General features: G+C 31.0%; 2 protein-coding genes across 2 annotated transcripts; one reads left to right on the top strand and one right to left on the bottom strand.

The window, feature by feature from the left end:
- Positions 1-10,286: 10,286 nt before the first annotated feature.
- On the top strand, positions 10,287-12,962 carry LOC140807764 (probable cytokinin riboside 5'-monophosphate phosphoribohydrolase LOGL10). The gene is made up of 7 exons (XM_073164731.1): positions 10,287-10,609; positions 11,362-11,459; positions 11,578-11,608; positions 11,677-11,776; positions 12,126-12,196; positions 12,318-12,461; positions 12,621-12,962. Exons 1-7 carry the CDS (start codon positions 10,484-10,486, stop codon positions 12,714-12,716), a joined length of 666 nt encoding a protein of 221 aa, XP_073020832.1. The 5' UTR covers positions 10,287-10,483; the 3' UTR covers positions 12,717-12,962.
- Positions 12,963-14,748: 1,786 nt separating this feature from the next.
- On the bottom strand, positions 14,749-18,353 carry LOC140807863 (endoglucanase 10-like). The gene is made up of 6 exons (XM_073164824.1): positions 17,726-18,353; positions 16,971-17,254; positions 16,183-16,620; positions 15,837-15,978; positions 15,582-15,748; positions 14,749-15,315 (listed from the first exon to the last, which is right to left on the bottom strand). The coding sequence occupies exons 1-6, from the start codon at positions 17,937-17,939 to the stop codon at positions 14,983-14,985; spliced, it is 1,578 nt and encodes a 525-aa protein (XP_073020925.1). The 5' UTR covers positions 17,940-18,353; the 3' UTR covers positions 14,749-14,982.
- Between the last annotated feature and the right edge of the window lie 689 nt (positions 18,354-19,042).

A 19,042-nucleotide genomic window follows, 5' to 3' on the forward strand; every position in this document is an offset into this window, starting at 1 on the left:
AGATATTGCATGTCGTGCAGGATTTATACCCGATCCCACAACAGTCAAATGGCATGGAGCCCGTATCCCATCATCCAACCGTGTGCATGCAATTACACTACTTATATTGGTCGGATGGTGAGATAATCTGCTGTCCCTTTTTTCATATATTTTATTGCGATGCTTTATCTTGATGTGAAATAGCTTGTCATCTCGAGACTTGGGTTTTTTGTTATAATCCAAATTATTATAGATACTGTTACTTCTTTGATAATTGTGGTGATGATTTTTAAGAAAGTTTTAAGCAGCCTCGGATTTTATCAGTTTAGGGCACGATTTGTTCGTGGTTATTTAATGGTTCTTGAAGGTAAGCTGCACACTACGAATAGAATAAATTACAGTGGATGCAAATTTTTTGATGAGGTCGAGTAATAAGAATTGGAAAGAAAAAAAATCACTCTGTTTTGTTGAATAAAATCAAGTCATCTTTAAGAATATTGGTGAAAAATATCATTCTAGTGCATCATTTATTTTCAATTTTTTATTATTATTGTTATTTTTAGAAAATAATACAAAAATAAAATTTTCTTTTGTTTTGAATTGAAAAATAGAGAAAGTAAATATGTAAACAGTCCTTCCCACATGTATCACAATATAATTTATTTGATTGGAATATGATGTGTCAGCCATATCCATTTGGCTATGGAGCTTTGAGTACTAACGTTGATTTTAACTATATAATCTACAAATAATTATTTTATTTTAATGTCCGTAAATAATTAAATATATACAAATTTATTGATATTGTCACATACCTAATCCACACACTTTCATTAATTCCTTGGATATTGGAATGTACACGACTCTATTGTGTAGTGCTTCATAATGGAGACATGATCGTGATTCACACGTGTATGTATGGACAGGAATATTCGGATCACGGTCGTCGTAAAAATATATGTAAAAGAATTCCAGTCACTTTCATAATTACTTATTATTTTTTCAAAAAATGTAAAGAAATTTAAAGTCTCTTTTATTAAGTATTATATTTTCAATGTTTTGTTTCGATTTTTATCCGTGAAAAGATTTGTTAGCTCGTGGAATACAACAATTTTTTTGTGTAAATCAGGAAATACAGAAACTATTTTTTCCTTACCATAGACTGTCCACAAAACTTATGTTTGAATTTAAGGATTTAAGGAAAAGTTAGTTACCCATTCCAACACATGTCATTTTCAGGTGTCTCGTAAAGAATGAGCTTTGCATAGAAAAAAGCGTGTGAAATTGAGATCCCTTCATGTTTTGTATTTCTGCGTTGAAATATTGATATGTTGTAAATTTGTATATAGTTAATTTAAAGTGAACAAAAGCACAACTGAAAGGCGAACCACACTCAAATTATATAAAAATTAATTGTAATTCAGTATAAATCGTTTTAAATCTTTGCTTCTCGGGTGTTGCAAATATAATATTTTAAATTATTAAAATGGAAAAAGGGTTTTAATTTAAGAAAGTCATTTAGATAAAGATAATATGATCATATAATTCTAATTCTTAAACTAAGCTATATTACACGATTACACGTATTAATAATGACAAAAACTTATATGAGACGGTCTCACGTGTCGTATTTTATGAAACAGATCTCTTATTTTATCCATGAAAAAAATTACTTTTTATTGTGAATATCGGTAAGGTCGATCCATCTCACAGATAAAGATTCGTGAGATCGTCTCACGAGAGACCTACTCATTAATAGTTTATTTAATTAGCTAAACAATTTGTTGTTTTCAAGAAAGGTAACGTGTTGGATAGCCTGAAAAATTTAAATGAGAGGATTAAAGTATTTTATTGAAAGGAAGCAATAGGATATTTTGAAGATTAATGTAATGGATGATTAATGCTTAATTAATGTCGTAATTATGTTCAATTCTCTTGATATATCGTTGCCGCTCGTTGTCAAGTCAAGACAAATTTGTCGGCTCGCTTTTTTTTTTTTTTTTTTTTTTTTTTAGAAAAATCACAAATTGATCTAGTTTAGCAGAAACCTAAATGTCATTAGTCTTTTGTTGAACTATTCTTAACTATAATTTTGCTCTTGATCTGATCAGGACAAGACACCGTAAAATATATAAATTAATGATTTAAACTAAACATATTCTTCAAATATTAAAATTACTTTCGTTATCGTTTGCTTAAAGAACCAATTTTCCATTAATAGTGTAATAAAATCAAAACCGTGAGATCGAGTTTATATTATATTTAAATATTTTTACATTGTTAATTATGTTCTTCAATTCGAGTGAATTACTTTGTACGTTAATGTCAACTCCACGGCACTTAAATTAGTCATACAAATCGGCGATCGACAAAAGTGTCTATGCTATTTCTCTATCTCCTTTTTAAAAAGTCATATATAATACGACCGATGGAATTATTGTCAAATAATTTAACAATTTTATATAAAAAGAAAGGATGATGCATGTAAGTTTTGGACTGAAAATAAAACCATCACATAAATTCCAAAAAAATCTCTCCTTTTTCCCTCACTCACCAATACAATCAATTTCAATAGTCCAAATTTAATTTATTTTTGTGGGGGTGGTTAGGCTCTTCTTTTTTCCTTCTCCCACCTTCTAAAAGATGTGTTCTTTTCTTAACCACATTCTCTCGACATTTTAATGAAATAAAATCATCATTAAAATATGATTTCCATTAGTCAAAAGACACAAAACCCTTTGTGTTTTTTTTACATTGGCATTGATTGATATTGTAATACGATCTTGTCCTATTAAGTTAAAAAAACGAAATTTAAAATGTTTTATAATGAACTACAACGGTCTTTTCTGTCAGTTTGAGTTAATCAATTTCGTAAAGTGAGTATATATACAAAGTAGCTGTTATAGATGTCCATAGATTTCCATTTTGCAGTGACGCAGACGTGGATTTAAGCTCGGGGCGTGAAAAATATTGTTTTAAGCATATTTAAATATATAGAGGGTAAGTTAATATTATAATTTATTAAATCAAGAAACAGATGAACATGCTCATGTGCATCACTTTTAGGCCACAGGATCCAAACCAACTTTACTTGACAAGAAAACGTATTAATTAATGAAGATGTTCTATTATAATTTAAGTATCATGTGATATGATGCTTAAATTATTCAACGAATTAATGAATTAAAAAATTGTGAATTAATTAAATTCACTCTTGGATATTTGTACTTCATATCTGTATGAAATAACAATTCAATTGTTTTATGTAATTAAAATTCGTGAAATGAGGTGGAAATTTTGTACACGCTTCAGAAGCCCAGCTTCAACTAATTTACATGATAATTTTATTGGAAACTCAAGTGCAATTTTACTTAAATAATAACGATTTTTTAGAATGTGGAATATTCTACGAATATCATGTCTTGATTGAGTCATTTGAGTGTGTAGGACCAATCTTTTGGCGTCTTACCAAAATTTATAACTTATGATAATACTGTAATTCAAACATTTTAAAGTGCACAACAGTTCAGTAATCACGTTTCAATTATTCTAAAAATCGTTATATCCCAAAAAAGTTTGTTTGAAATAAATAAAAAAATTATATATATTTTTAAGATATTAAGTGAAGTTTGAATTTTTTTTTCCTTTAATTTGTCTCGGAATCCAAATATCTAACAAAAAATTAACCTTCCCCCCACCGCATTTATGGTATTAGACTTGGATTTGTAATTCGCAGTTCAAACCATCTACTTTTGTCAAATTTAACAACTGCATCAATACAAAACTAAACTTTTAAATTAAACAGTAAGGAATTAATTAATATTCTATGAATGTGAAATGCAACTTGAATTATATTATTATTTAGTGTCCAAACTTATCAAGTCTATTGAATGTTGTAACTCGATATTATTTGGTTTAATTCTATAAAATTTTATATTATATTATATTATATATATATATATATTATATATATATATATATATATATAATACAATTTTGATATCATGCACACCTATCGTGTATACCTTTATGAGCACCGATGATGTGTCACTCACTCATTGGATGCGCAATTTTTCTATATTTAATCACATTATCGATGCTCACAAAGATATGCACGATAGGTGTGTAGGATATCAAAACTATAAAAATCAAAGGGCGAAGCTTGTTTGATGGATAAGAAGCATTGAATTCAAAGGAGAACATTCAAAAATAAATATGTTTATATTATATTATATATTTTATAATATTTTAAAAAGGTGGGTTTAAATCTTGGGAAACGGCTGGATTAAAGGAGGCAACATTTGGTAGAGACAGAGATACTACCACGTGCACTCTTATCCCAATTTACCCCACCAGACCTTTTTTTTTATTATTATTATTATTTCTTCGTTTTGGACATTTGAATAGGTCATATTTTTCAATATATATAACATTACACAATATAATATATAAAAAGCATAACCGGTGGAGGCTGTAACTTAAATTATTTTATCATATAATATAGCTTTAAACACCATATTTCATTCTTCCTTTCGTTAGGATAATTATTGCTTCCGACAGTAAGTTTGTAATTGGATTAATACATAATACATATATATATATATGTGTATATATATATATATATATATATAGTATGGGTCCTTTGTTGCATCAGAAAAGTGAAAAACAGAAACATTGACTTTCTTACATCCTTAAAAAAAACAGAGTTGTTATTTTACGGTTGGAATATTTCTGAAGGTGGAACGCAGCCTAGGATGTAGGCTTGGTAAATAGGGAGGAGCGGCAACAAGACATGTTCCTTTGTTCGCGCTTGAAAATTAATTCCCTCTGAAGAAAAAAAACACACACAAGAGTGAGAAGAGATGTTTGAGGTCAAAGTAGGTACCTTTGTGTTTAAGTTTTGCCAGTACTGTTGTTTTAGTCTATATAAAATTGTGTAATTAATTAATAATAAAAAAAATACAACTTAAATTTTAAATTTTAGTATTCTGCGTGTGTGATTAAAAATAAAACTTACGGAAAATAAAATCATCCTTTATTAGTATAACCCAATTACATTAAATAATATTACTATTATAACTCTGACTAATTAATAATCCTCGAGATCCATTTGATTTTTTTACGATGATTTCATTTATAATTCTCTTTTCTTACCTATTCCCAAATCAATGTTTCATACGACTTTTCTACCAAAAAAAAAAAGATGCTAATTTGGAAAAGAAAAAAAGGTTTGAAAAATCATGCTTTAGGAATTTGACCACGTCGTTATATTATTAAACGCTCGAGGAAACTGATGCATCGAGACATAATTCTTCGAATGGGGCATTTATCGTTACGTTAATCGAGTGAACTTTGACAATGGAATTAAGTTCTAGCCCGACAACATGTATAATTGTTAATTAAAAAAAATCATATACAAGTAAATATATCAAAATATCACCTTGAATATTAAATCCAATATATATTTAATGAGTAAATATATAGTGAAACGGTCTTACAAATCTTTATCTGTGAGAGACGTGTCAACTCTACCAATATTCATAATAAAAAGTAATACTCTTAACATAAAAAGTAATATTTTTCATGGATGACACAAATAAGATATTTATCTCATAAAATACGACATGTAAGACCGTTTCACACAAATTTTTGTCATATTTACGATCGAAAAAAAAAACTAAATCTTACTTTAACAAGACTCGGGTTAAGTCACTATCTGGTGTAGGCCAGATAAATTATGACACCTACTCCTTTGAAAGACGAAAATGAAGAGGAAAACTTCCATTTGAACACTCTTTGTACTCAACTTTCCAAGCATGACTGAAACGCGAACTTAAAAAATTAATATCCATCCACCTAAAAATATAACAATTAGTAAAATTAGTCTCCATTACAATGGGAAGAATCTTCATGGAAATCACCCATTATATACTTTAGCCAACTAATTATCGTCTAATCCTTTTAAATTAATGGTTCAAATGTACGATACGTATCATTAATTTTAATTTTAATTATATTATATATATTATTGATGGTGGTGTTAAGTTAGTTGCTAAGCAATTATATTCGAGGGAAGCCCACTTTAATTTTTTTACTATTTAATGGGATATGTCAACGATTATTTCAATAGTCTATACACAACTTGACCTCTGCCGCGGGATGGACCCGATGTACACGAAACACTGCAAATCTCTTATTCATTATTTCACATATCTAAATTAATCATACAATTTTTTTTATATATATATGTATGTATACTATATTGACAGAGAATAGGTACTTTTGGTGCATGCGATTAATGTTTAAAGTAGAATCTTTAAATATTAATTTTAATTGAGTCACTAGGGGAAAATTAGTCTTTTGTTCAGATACAATTACAACCCATTTTTTTTCATTTTGATGCTCAAACATATTATAAAATGGAAATCAAGTCAATATGATTTAAAATAAGGTCTAAAAGAATATGTGTAACTTAAAAAATTTATAGCAGTTGATTTTTTTTTTTTAAAAAAAAACCCATTATTGCAAACATTGTTACATCAAGAAAAGATAAAATAAATGAATAAATAATATATATATATAAATATATTTATTTATTGTATTTATTTATAATGCAGAAATAATATTGGGTATAGGATATTTGATGTTCAATCAAATCAGTTGTGGTAGGAGAAGAATTTTGGTCTGAAAATTTATGTGGTTAAGGAGGTGTCCTTTGAATAGGTTGCTTGGAGCTTTGGTCCAGCAAATGTATGGCCTTAAGTGAAACGCACGTGCACCTCGTATATATATATATATATATATATATATATATATATATATATATATATATATATATATATATATATATTATATCTATATATAATAAGCAGAATTTTTGCCAAAAATCGTAATTTCCCGTCAAAATATCATTTCTAAAAAGGAAGATTATCATCAATATTGACATACGTGCACTGCAATAAATGACCGCTTCATTTATGTCTGCATTTGATTTATACAATTCATTTAATTCAATTTTGAATTTAATTAATTATGCATGTAATTATGTATGTTTTTAATTTTTTTTAAAAAAACAACTATATTGAAAAGTACTTATAACAAGCATTAATTATTCAAGCCGACGCAATTTTCATTATGCTCATGAGCTAATCATCCAAAAATAATTTTTTGTTTTAAGTATTACTGCTCCAAATACTTACTAAACAATATTTATTAGTTTATTTAAATACTCTAAAAAGAAAAGGTTGAGTTTAAAAATCTATATCTATATTATATATATATATATATAAGCAGAGGTTTTGCTAAATTTAGTAAGTTACCTCTAAATGACATTCTAAGAAAGAATAAACGAAAAATGTGGTAATATATATTAAATAAATGTCTAAAAATATCTAATTCATTATTAAAACTGCATATTAATGTTTGTATTTATAACTACTTGAAAATTGAATCTCTTTTAGAAATTACAAATAAAATTAAATTACATTTCAGATTTCAAATCCAGAAATAAAATTCCATTCTGGAAATTATAAAACAAATTCAAATTGTTATTCAAAATTTAAAATGAATTCTGAAATTTTGAAACATGTTAAAAAATTGTGCTCCGCTGAAATTATTTTATTAATTTAAAACTAATGACACATATATATAGATGTAAGGTTATTATAATTAAAAATTTTAATCTATATTTTAGATGAACTATTTTTAATTTGGTTTATTTTTTAGATCTAATATATTTATTTCAATGATAGTATAAAATCATTTTTCTCTTCAATATATTAACTTTAATCTTAGACTAACAAATCTCGAATTATTATAGATTATTAAAAAATAATCGTAAGTCAATTTAATATAAAATATCATTTTTATTATTTATTTATTCATGAAAAATAATATAAACAAAAAAAATTGTTAATTAACATATTTAGAATTAAAATATATGTATGGAATTTGACATACTTAACATGCAAATTTTGTTTGTTAAATTACTTCAAGGTCAAAATTGATAATGGAGTTGTTAGTAGGCTATTATTAATAATCTATGTTAAATAAATTTATATTAAATACCAATTACTATTTTTTATACTTGAATAAATTTATCTTGTAAGTTATCATTATAAATGTTTTTTTTAGAATTAGTTTCATTTATTTTAATTATTTTTTTATTGTAAATATTTAAACAGAAAATATGGATTTGAGAGCCAAAGTATCTCAATAATTTAGTTTCCATGGTTCACTCAAAATGCTGATTCCAACATCAATATATACGTAAATGATTTTACGAATGATATGATTTCTTTTAATTAAATAAAGTACGAAAAATTCTTACTGGAAGTAATGCATGTTATAAAGTGTTTATTCCAAGAATGTCATTGACGCCTTCTTATCTAAGTCTTCATTTTAAATTTCAACAAAGATAGTTCAGTATTTTTTGATTGTATTATATTCATTGATAATCAACAAAAGTCAGGGGCAATCATTGTCTCATATAGGACTTTTTTTAAATAACCCTGTTTTTAGTAATGGTCAGTCGTACGTTGCTGTATCCAGAGTTATGAATCCTAAGAGTCTAAAAATTTTGATATGTGATAGTGATAGCAACCCGAAAAATGCAACGACAAATGTTATATTTAAGGAAGTTTTTCAAATTTGTAATTTCTTTTTGTTTTCTAATTGTATGATCTATAATCCATTTAGTTTATTTGTATTTTAATTTAGATTATTTATTGAAATTAAAACCACATTAAAAGTTTTTATCATGTTTATCATTTTATTTTGTTACAATTATTGTTTTCTACATGATACATAAATTTATATGTGAATACAATATAATTGATAAACACATTATGTCATTCATTGTCTAATATAAGCGTGATATTAATTTTCAGCCAAAATACAAAAATGACTCTTTTATTCAGTATTTCATTGTTAAGATCTATATGTATATGAAAACAATAAACATTTCACTTGGATAAAAAGTCAAGTTATAGAGAAAGTAAACAAATTATCTTATATACTAATTTTAATAATCAATTAGATAAAATAATTGTCCGTGCATCGCACGGATGAAAAACTAGTAATTTTAAAAATCCAGTCAAATAATAACTACTAAACCATTCTAAGTCGGATCTAGTCATAAGAGTACGTCGAACCAATTGATGTGCCGTTTCATTAGCCGATCTCCTCATGTGTTGAATTGATATAATACCTAACATAACGAAGAGGTCTCGAATTTCTCACTAGTTAATGTTTCAAATGTGTACACCTCTCTTACTTATTTTTTTGTACTTGGATCATAATTGAAAGTGTTTGGGTCCAAGTGGGCAGACATTTTCATGTGATAAACTTAACTATTTCATTGGTTTCAAAATTTCTGTTTCATTTAGTATTTCCCCTTAAATATTATATGCGAGAATGGCAGAATTGGTCATAAATAATATAGGACCGAGTGTTTACCGTTTTATTAAAAGTTATAGCTAGTGGTAATGGTGTAACTCAAGTCTTTTAAACCACACAGTATCTCAAGCACCACGGTTCGATCGCTCTACCAAGCAGGGACAATTATTGCACCCAACAATCTTCCTCCCAATAATTGCACTCCTTACAACCAATGAGAATCGAACCTGTGACCTTGGCTCTGATACCAATTATAGGACCGAGTGTTTACCGCATTACCAAAAGATATAGTTAGTAGTAATGGTGCAACTCAAATCTTTTAAACCGCACAACAGCTCAAACACCACGGTTCGATCGATCTACCAAGCATGGACAATTATTGCACCCAACAAACAATTTAATAAAAAACGTTTACATACATACATACATACATACATACATACATACATATATATATATATATATATATATATATATATATATATATATATATATATATATATATATAAAACATATTTATTAAGACACAAAACATGAGGTGTTGTAATCTCTTAATGCCAATTCCTTGTTCATATGAGAACATGATTGAGAGAGAATGCCAAAAGAAAATCTAAATCCCAAAACAACAAATACTCTCTAAAAAGGAAAAAATGTGATTACACAACCACTAAGTACTGTCCTTAGAAACTCTATCTCCATAGACTTTAGATTGAAAAGGACACAAATTACCCATAGTAGTAAAAAAACTAAAATGTTTCGAACAAAAAAATAAATAGTAAAACAATTATCCCTAAAAAATCATAATCATAAATATAAAAAAGGACAGTTGGTGCCATGTGTACATATTGGATTGGAAATCCCATGACAAATTTGGATATAAAAGGGGACCAATGACTTACCAATGTACCATCCCCTCATTCCTTTCTACACATTTTCTTATTCTTTCTTACTTCTAAACAACGCAGCAGAATCAAGAAATTTTGCTGACTTGCTCGATACACAGCCACATCCCGTTAATCTAATCTCTATTCACACAATCTTTTTTACTACCCTTTTTCCCATATTCCTTATTTCACACACACGCACACAAAAAAAATAGCTGTTGACCATGGAAAATAACTTGCATCAGCCTATGAAGCCGTCAAGATTCAAGAGGATATGTGTTTTTTGTGGGAGCAGTCCGGGAAAAAATCCGAGCTACCAACTTGCAGCTATACAACTTGGAAAAGAATTGGTACTAAATTTTTATATCTTCTTTTACTGGTTTACCTATATAATCGCAACTTCAGTTTAAAAAAAATTCAAACCTTGTATTTTATCATCAAAAAATTAGTAGTCACCATTCACAGAATCCCTACAAATGCAAAAAACCAGTTGCTGTTTTCTAGTTTTTTTTTTTAATGTAAATTATGAAAAATGTAAAGAAGGTGGAGGGAGGGTCTATAGAAATTCTCATCATGGATATTTTATTAGATTGAGATGAAGTTAATTCTCTGTTTGGTTCCATATTTTTACACAACCTCAAAATTGTCTGTTCTTGTACAGTTATGTTCATCATTTGACCATCAATTTCTTGGGGTTATATTATAATTTGTTGTGACGTCAAAAATACACAAGAACTTTTGGTCCAAACATGGCCTTAAAGTTCACAGGGGCTAGAGCAAAGAGATGACAGTCTCCTTATATTGTAATATCTTTAAGTCTTATTACTATTATATATTTTATTTTTATGATTTCTGTTATCACCAGCAGTTAGGACTAAATCTATCCAGTACATCACACACACACACACACACACACACAAAGTCGAGAAAGTGTGATAATGTTTGGATCCGCAAGATCAACGTGCAATATTTATTCTTTCGGTTGATTAATCATCATATAATAATATGGTGTTCACGTTGAAATCGTACTGCCTGATTATTCAAGAAATGAAGGCCCGAATCATATAAAATCGAATATAAAAATTTAATTAATAATGGACAGGTTGAAAGGAGCATAGACTTGGTTTATGGAGGTGGAAGTATTGGATTAATGGGTCAAGTCTCCCAAGCTGTGTATGATGGTGGCCGCCACGTGTTGGGGTATTTTACTTTTATCTCTCGATAAAAATTGCTCTTTTTTAATTGAAAAGAAAAGAAAAGAAAAGAAGAGAAATATGACCGACAATATTTTTATTTATTTAATTTTATTTTTTTGCAGAGTCATTCCCAGAACTCTAATGCCGATAGAGGTAAGAATTAAAATTGAATAATTGAAGTGTACAAGATTTAATTCTAAAGTTGTATTGGGGTTAAGCAGATAACCGGGGAGCCAGTGGGAGAAGTGAGAGCGGTGTCTGGTATGCACCAAAGAAAGGCAGAAATGGCCAAGCAAGCTGATGCATTTATTGCCTTGCCCGGTAATTTTAGTCCTATATTAATTAAGGCATCCTTTTGCTATTGTTTTAATTAAGTTGCTTTCATATAATATATTTTCGTAGCAATGTCCAAAATAACTTTCCACCTGATCGGATGTTCGTTAAATCAGATGGATACATGCTATTAGGCTAAATATATACCATTGCTGAATTATTGTCCTTCAATTTAGTACCCGATATATATATATATATATATATATATATATATATATATGGAATATAATAGCGTAAAATGGAGTCTTGTAATAATTCTTTTGATAAATTGTTTATTTGCATGTGCAAGTCGGTGATTATTTAAAATTGAGCAAATTTGGAAATGGATTGTATGTAGGTGGGTATGGTACATTGGAGGAACTCTTGGAAGTCATCACTTGGGCTCAACTTGGAATTCATGACAAACCGGTATGTTGTATTTCCTCCGTGCATGTACTCTTTTTTTTAAAAAAAATTGTAATAAGCCTCGAAAGTCAAAATCAAAATGGAATGGATGCATTTAATTGCTCTGTGTAATTTTAATTTGCAGGTGGGTTTGCTGAATGTGGATGGGTACTACAACTCCCTCCTGTCTTTCATAGACAAGGCAGTTGATGAAGGCTTCATCACCCCATCTGCCCGTCATATCATTGTGTCTGCCCCAACTGCCCAAGTACTCATGTCCAAGCTCGAGGTATGAAATATATTTATTCGATTCTTTGATCCAATATTATATTTTCTAGTAGTTTACGGTGATGATTTGTAGCTTGTCTGATATCAATCTCCTATATCAATTCAAAATATATATATTATATTCTCTGTAGTTGAGTAAAAATCCGATCTTTTTTTGCAGGATTATGCTCCGATACATGATGGGGTTACACCAAAATTGACTTGGGAGATAGAGCAGCAACTGGGCTATACAACGAAATCAGAACTCGCTCGTTGACACGACTATAAAACTCGAATATTTAGGCGACGTATATAATGGAATTTTATTATCAGATTGTAAAAGTTAAGTTAGAGTAGAGGATGTTTTATTATTATGTCCGCAGTTCTTTTATTTCGGCTGTGGATTTTTACATAAGTTTGTGCCAATTCATGTTACCCCATATTGATTTGCCGCATTTTTACCTGTATTCATTTGAATCAGAAAAAAAGTTTTATTTTGTTATATATATATATATATATATTTTTTTTTATAAGCTTTGTTTGCGCATGTTTTTTTTCTGCATTTGAATAGTTTTTTCCACCAATTAACCATTGATTATTAATTGCATAGATTGTGCAATATATGTCTGTTTGGAAAATAATTCGTGAACCAAGCAACCGAATAATCCAAATACGCAGACGTGACGACTGTGGCAAGCAAGGCACAGTCTCGCTGGCGAAGGTGAGGGCGCGGTGGCTTTGGCAGTGGTGATCGAAATCAAGGCATACGATTTGTTGGTGGTGGTGAATGCAAGGGTCATGGCGGCGATGGCAAGCTGTCGGTGGTAGCGGCGGCCCTATGGTGGTGGCGGCGGTTGACAAACGTTCCGGGGGCTATCACTACATTTGGCTGTGTCAATTATTTATTGGTGGAATATCAAATGACAATATGACTTTAACAGACAATCCGTAGAGGTCTTTTTTTGCCTATACAATGTTGCCTCGATTTTATAATATTCCTTCGTAATTTTTTTTTTAAAATCAATTTTATGGAAATAAGTGATTACTGCGCGCAACTTTTCCAGTAGATATATTAGTTATATTTGGTTAAATAAAAAACTAAAACAATCTTACAAATGTACGAATTAGTCTATCCCAACATTAGTAGATAATGCGAGTTCCTCGAATTTTATTGAAATTTGACATCATGTATGATGATGCAATACCTAAAATTTCACAACATCCTAAAAAAACTGTATAGAAAAATCCAAATATACAGATACACACATAAAATGAGGAACTATTCTTGTTCCAAAAGGTGAAGTTGCTCACCTTAAGCGCCTCTCACCACCGGTCCGACAGGAATGTGAGAGGAAGCAAATCATGGTGACTCAACCAACCAGCAGCAGCTAGACCTTATGCAATGAGGAACTATTTTGCCGACAAATCTGGAAGCTATTAGAGCAAAATAACAAAAAGTTTTAGTCAAATTGACGTGCTTTAATTTTTAATTTTAATTTTTTTAAAAATTTTTGGGTCAAAATAAATAAAGTTGAAAGTGATCAATTTAAGTCCCCCCACAAGAAATATAGTATCAACGGAGACTTTGCATACTTTCGCCAGACAAGAAATTAAATTCTCGGGTGTTGTGATAAAGTTTGCCCTGAAATTCCTGAGACTACTATTGAATTGAGAATACTGGATTTAACTAAATTATTGTTGCATGTGTTTAGAAAGGAATTTTTTATATTACATACGGAGGAGTATTTCATGTGTGTGTTATTTATCAAAAATGTGATTTAATTACTGTCTGGAAATGTAATTTCTTATTACAGACAGCCGACCGCTCAGCGCTGACAGGCAAAAGAAAAAAAAAGGAAAAAGAAAAAAAGATATCTACTTCAAAATTGTTCAAACTTTATGATTTATATATTTATTTTGTGTTTTTTTTAATTGAGTTGATCAGTGCGAAAATCGTTGGCACTCAACTACGGGTAACATCCAACTAGAACCATTTCCGTTGAAAATTTTGAAACCAATGGGGATTGACTTTGTCTATCCAGACAGTGCGTGCAGTTGACACTTTTGACTAACATGATGCTCTAGCCCTTATCCACTCCCGACATTTTTATAATAAATATAAAATTATCAGGAAACACTGAAACTTGACTATTCACTTTTAGGAGAAAAAAAATTCTAAAAATTGAAAATAAAAAAAAGGACGAATTGGGTTTAGCACCCTAACCTCGCCCAAACCAGCCGAGGTTAAATTGGAAGAAAAAAAAGGCCTTTCTTAGTGCACAAATGCATACTTCTAAATAGATAAGAACAGAGAACAGTGTCAATTGCTATTCAGTGCGCATTGTGCACAATCCAATCTGCTAAGTAGACAAGCCATGATTGAAACCTAATAACCAAATCACACTTTCCTTTCCACACTTTCAATTTTTTTTATTTTTTTTAAAGGAAGCCCATGAAAGGTAGGCTAAAATGGTCACTAAATAAATTCAAATTTAATACATATTTTTTTGTAAAAATATACACACGAGCACATTCAAATTTCATTACATGAACGATAGAACCACAGATGATGTGGTAACCAGACCAGAAAGAAGTCCAACAATGACAGCACTGTTATACGTGCTTGGTTCTCCCTGCATAGAGTTGTTTCTCGAATCAATATACGAGTCATTAAGAAACGGACCACCAACAAGTGCTCCAATTGCAATGTTAGGATTCGGTTCATCTGAGTCAAGCCACTTGAAACCGTCTTTGCAGCCAGTTGTGGCGTCTGCCGGAATCGAGGCTCCTCTGTGGTGGACATATTGTGGATAGTTATCCCCGTAACCCACGAGATAACTCATATTCATAGGATTGTTTCCTAGGACATATTCCAGCTGTGAAAAACACATGAGATGTGAATATATATGTATATATATAAATACAGAGCAATGTGAATGATCTATCGTCAAGAAACGACGACCGTGGACTCATTATATCGACGAGTGTGGACTCATTATATTGTGTAGCTTCCAAAGAAATGATGCACATCTACTATGGGATTAGTTCAAAAGATTTTCATTGACCTGTTACAAACAACTATATCTTCTTGTACAAATTGGTGAAAGATTACCATGATGGTATAATATGACTATACGAGCACCTGTGAGATTGCGAACTTCCTGAGATCCAAGGGCGTAAAATAACTTCCACTGCAATAAATCTTTGTAGTTCGAGATGTAAGCATGTAATCGCTATAAACCACGGCTAAGAAAGCCGAAGCCACAGGATGCTGGAGAGCATTCCATTCAGTTATCCATATTAAACCTTCTGTATTTACAAAACATAAGGAAAATCGAAACTTTCAAGTTCACGTATCAGAATGTGAGTTGGGAAAGAAAGTAACAAGGAATATTACTTTCAGTTCTGCTGGTTGTGCCTGTGCGTGGATCGGGTAAAAGATTGCACATGACAGCCTCTGCAGACTTCCTATACCTGAGGAGGATTTTAGAATTTGAAATATCTTCCGACCCAAAAAAATTAACCCTCGACAGCAGAACCTGCACAAGGTACTCGTTGAATTTGCCATCAAGCCTTCAATTCCCAGAAACGGTTAGGGCTAAGCTCAAAAGAAAAACAATATAAAACATTTGTTCCCAACGCGATGAGTATATATGTGTTCTCTTTCATTTTAAAAGCCAGGAAATAACCATTTTCATCCATTCTGCTATAGTTCTAGATGTCACTGGACTCATGAATAATACCTGAGCACCAGCCAGCTTGTTATCCCAGCTAAACCATGTAGGATTTCCCCAATTAGCGAAATCTTCTCCATTTTTCCCAGTCACGTAGTCAAAATAAAATCTCTCCCCAGTTGCATGATAGAGCCAACTAGCTGCCCACAATAGCTCATCCCCATAGCCAGTAGAATTATAGAATTTTTGGACACTGGGAATGCTGATGCTGTAAGATTCTCTATATCGGTCGGCAAATGTGAACAATTGTTTAGCATGCTTCAGAAGTAAAATGGAATAAGAAGAGTCGATGACCTTGAACACTAGAGATGCTGATGCCAGAGCCGCTGCTGTTTCAGCGGCAACCTCAGTTCCAGGGGCAGAGGCATTCACCTGCGTCAAAGGCCGTTGCTTTGTCATGTTCTCAGGTCGATCCCAACACCTATGATCTAGTTTAGGATCGCCCACCTGAAAAATTGTTACAGAGCATTACTTGGGTGTCTCTCTACTAAAAAGGATAGTTTCAAAGATGGAGGGAAAATCGAACGAAAACAAGCTAAACCACACTTGTTTTCTCTGCTTTTTTGTCAGAATACTGTTGGACCAAATGAATCGCTATCTATTTCAACCCTATTCCAAAACTCAGTTCATCCAAGTACTTCGTTTTCCTCTAACTGAAACACAGCCTTATATTAATCAAGTTCTTACATAGTTATGGTGTGTAACACAAATTAGGCATTTCACTAGGCTTGGGGGCCATGCAAGTGTTAAACTACGACAATTTTAATCCCTCTGATTGTGGAAAAGATTGAAAGAACCTGAATATAGAGGACATCATCAGACGGATGAGCGATTACGAGGTAGTCTGTGATCCACTTCAGTGAATCTTGAGCTGGTTCCAATTGATTCACCGCTTTCATGTGGTCCCCATATTCAAGAATCGTCCAAGACAACACTGTTGCAGTGAAAGCCATGGGGAATCCAAACTTCATATGATCCCCAGCATCATACATCCCCTTCGAAAGGTCCAATTTCGCCTCACTTCCATCTTGCATACCCGAATCCCCTCTCCAAGGTATCTTATTATTCTCCAATTTCCCGGCTGTAATATATCATGAAGCGAGTCCCAATATCAATAAAAAAATTTAATTAACAAAAAAGAAAAATCTTCACTTGATCCAAATGATGACAAAAGTAATCTAGTATTTGTTTGGTTATCAGGCCTAGAGAAAATTCCAAACCCAAAAACTAGATTTTTAAGTGGCTAACCCCACCAGCTGATGCGAGATTATTACAGTGTTTCCAGCAGACATAACAGTAATAGCCACGTAAAAGCGACTAGACCGGTGTTTAAACAATACATGGAACTTAACAGGTAAAACAACATTCAATAACTAAGCAATAGACTAGCAAACCAATTAAAGAACCAAATTTCATTGATAATATAATATAAGCTTTCTGAGCATGCATCCACCAAATTCTGGGTCGATCCTTGTCACCACATCAATACCAACACAAATGCATCCAATCATATAAAAAAATTCAAAAGTGAAACGAAAAGACGGGAAGGGACATTTTTGGACGTCGAAAAACTGCATTGCAATTCCAAGAGCGTCAGCGTATTTCTTTGTGATAGCGCCAGGATGGCCGGGAACAGGGGAGGCATCAGGTTCCGATTCGTACATTTTCTGTGTCACGGTTACGAAAATCGCAAACCCAATTGCACCAAAAACCATGAGCACCAAAAACCAACCGCACCAGCCTCCAGAACGTCTTTTATCCTCCATCCTTTTTAAGAAATCAAAGAAAAATAAAAGCTTGATGAGCTTTCTGTTGCATGAATCGTTTCAGCTGACTGGATCCAAACATGCGAGGATTAGTAGGTTATTTCTTGGACCAAATTCTAGAATATATACACTAAATAAAAGTTACAAGGAAACACATGCAATGCGCAGCGGGGATGTAAAATACAGGAGGAATTTATTAAGAGGAATTTTTCAGAATTTTTGAGGGAAAAATGGAATCTTGACAAGGTTTGACAGGATAAGACGAGGAAAACCGAAATGTAAATATGAAAGGTCTGATGGCGTTGAGGTCTGGGTGAAAGATGTGATTTTTCTTTGAAAAGAAAAGGCCACCGACACATGTCCACGAAGTTCCTCTCCTCCAGGAATGGATGTGACAATATCATCCCAATCATAGAGGTAGAAATGGAGAAATTTTTTTATTGGATTAAATAAATGAATAGTTTATATATATATATATATATATGAACAGTGATGTTAATTCTAATATGTTTTGTTGAATAATATTAATAGTATGAAATGGAAAAATTATTAATATATAATTCATGTTATTTTTTAGAATAATGACGTTAGAATAAGTAATTTTTAATATTTTATTATATTTTCTATAACGTTTAATTTGAAATTTTTTTATTATTTATCATTTTCACCCGTAAATATCCACAACATAGTTGAAATAATTAATTTTGAGAAAATGCGACACTGAAATATATTAAAATAATGATGAAATTGAATATCAAATAATGATATAATGAAGACGGAGATATATATAATATATGATGATAAAAAATGTATCATCATACCCAGATCTGACTCATTGTCATCCATATCTCTTCCCAATTTCATGCTTAAGGATCTATGAAATGACAAGAATGCCCTTATAACTCACTCTATATATAGCCATTTGTGAAGCTCCGTCTTTTTCCACACGTTTTAATATTTTCCATATGCATAACGAATATAAATTGGTCGGTGACATCAAACGAAGCAGAAGAATTTAAAATGTTTTGCGAGCGGAACTTGACCATAGAATCAAGGAGGCTGAGAGTTCCCACATTATTCTTTACTTTTCGCTTTTTTTGAGA

This window comes from Primulina eburnea, chromosome 12, assembly GCF_022965805.1.
Source record: "Primulina eburnea isolate SZY01 chromosome 12, ASM2296580v1, whole genome shotgun sequence".
Taxonomy (NCBI): Eukaryota; Viridiplantae; Streptophyta; class Magnoliopsida; order Lamiales; family Gesneriaceae; genus Primulina; species Primulina eburnea.

Coding starts and splice junctions, on each gene's coding strand:
- LOC140807764 (XM_073164731.1), top strand. CDS start 10,484: ATGGAAAATAACTTGCATCAGCCTATGAAGCCGTCAAGATTCAAGAGG. Junction 11,777..12,125: donor TGCATTTATTGCCTTGCCCG/GTAATTTTAGTC, acceptor GATTGTATGTAG/GTGGGTATGGTACATTGGAG. Junction 12,197..12,317: donor TTGGAATTCATGACAAACCG/GTATGTTGTATT, acceptor TTTAATTTGCAG/GTGGGTTTGCTGAATGTGGA.
- LOC140807863 (XM_073164824.1), bottom strand. CDS start 17,939: ATGGAGGATAAAAGACGTTCTGGAGGCTGGTGCGGTTGGTTTTTGGTG. Junction 17,255..17,725: donor GTTTTTCGACGTCCAAAAAT/GTCCCTTCCCGT, acceptor GATATATTACAG/CCGGGAAATTGGAGAATAAT. Junction 16,621..16,970: donor ATGATGTCCTCTATATTCAG/GTTCTTTCAATC, acceptor ACAATTTTTCAG/GTGGGCGATCCTAAACTAGA.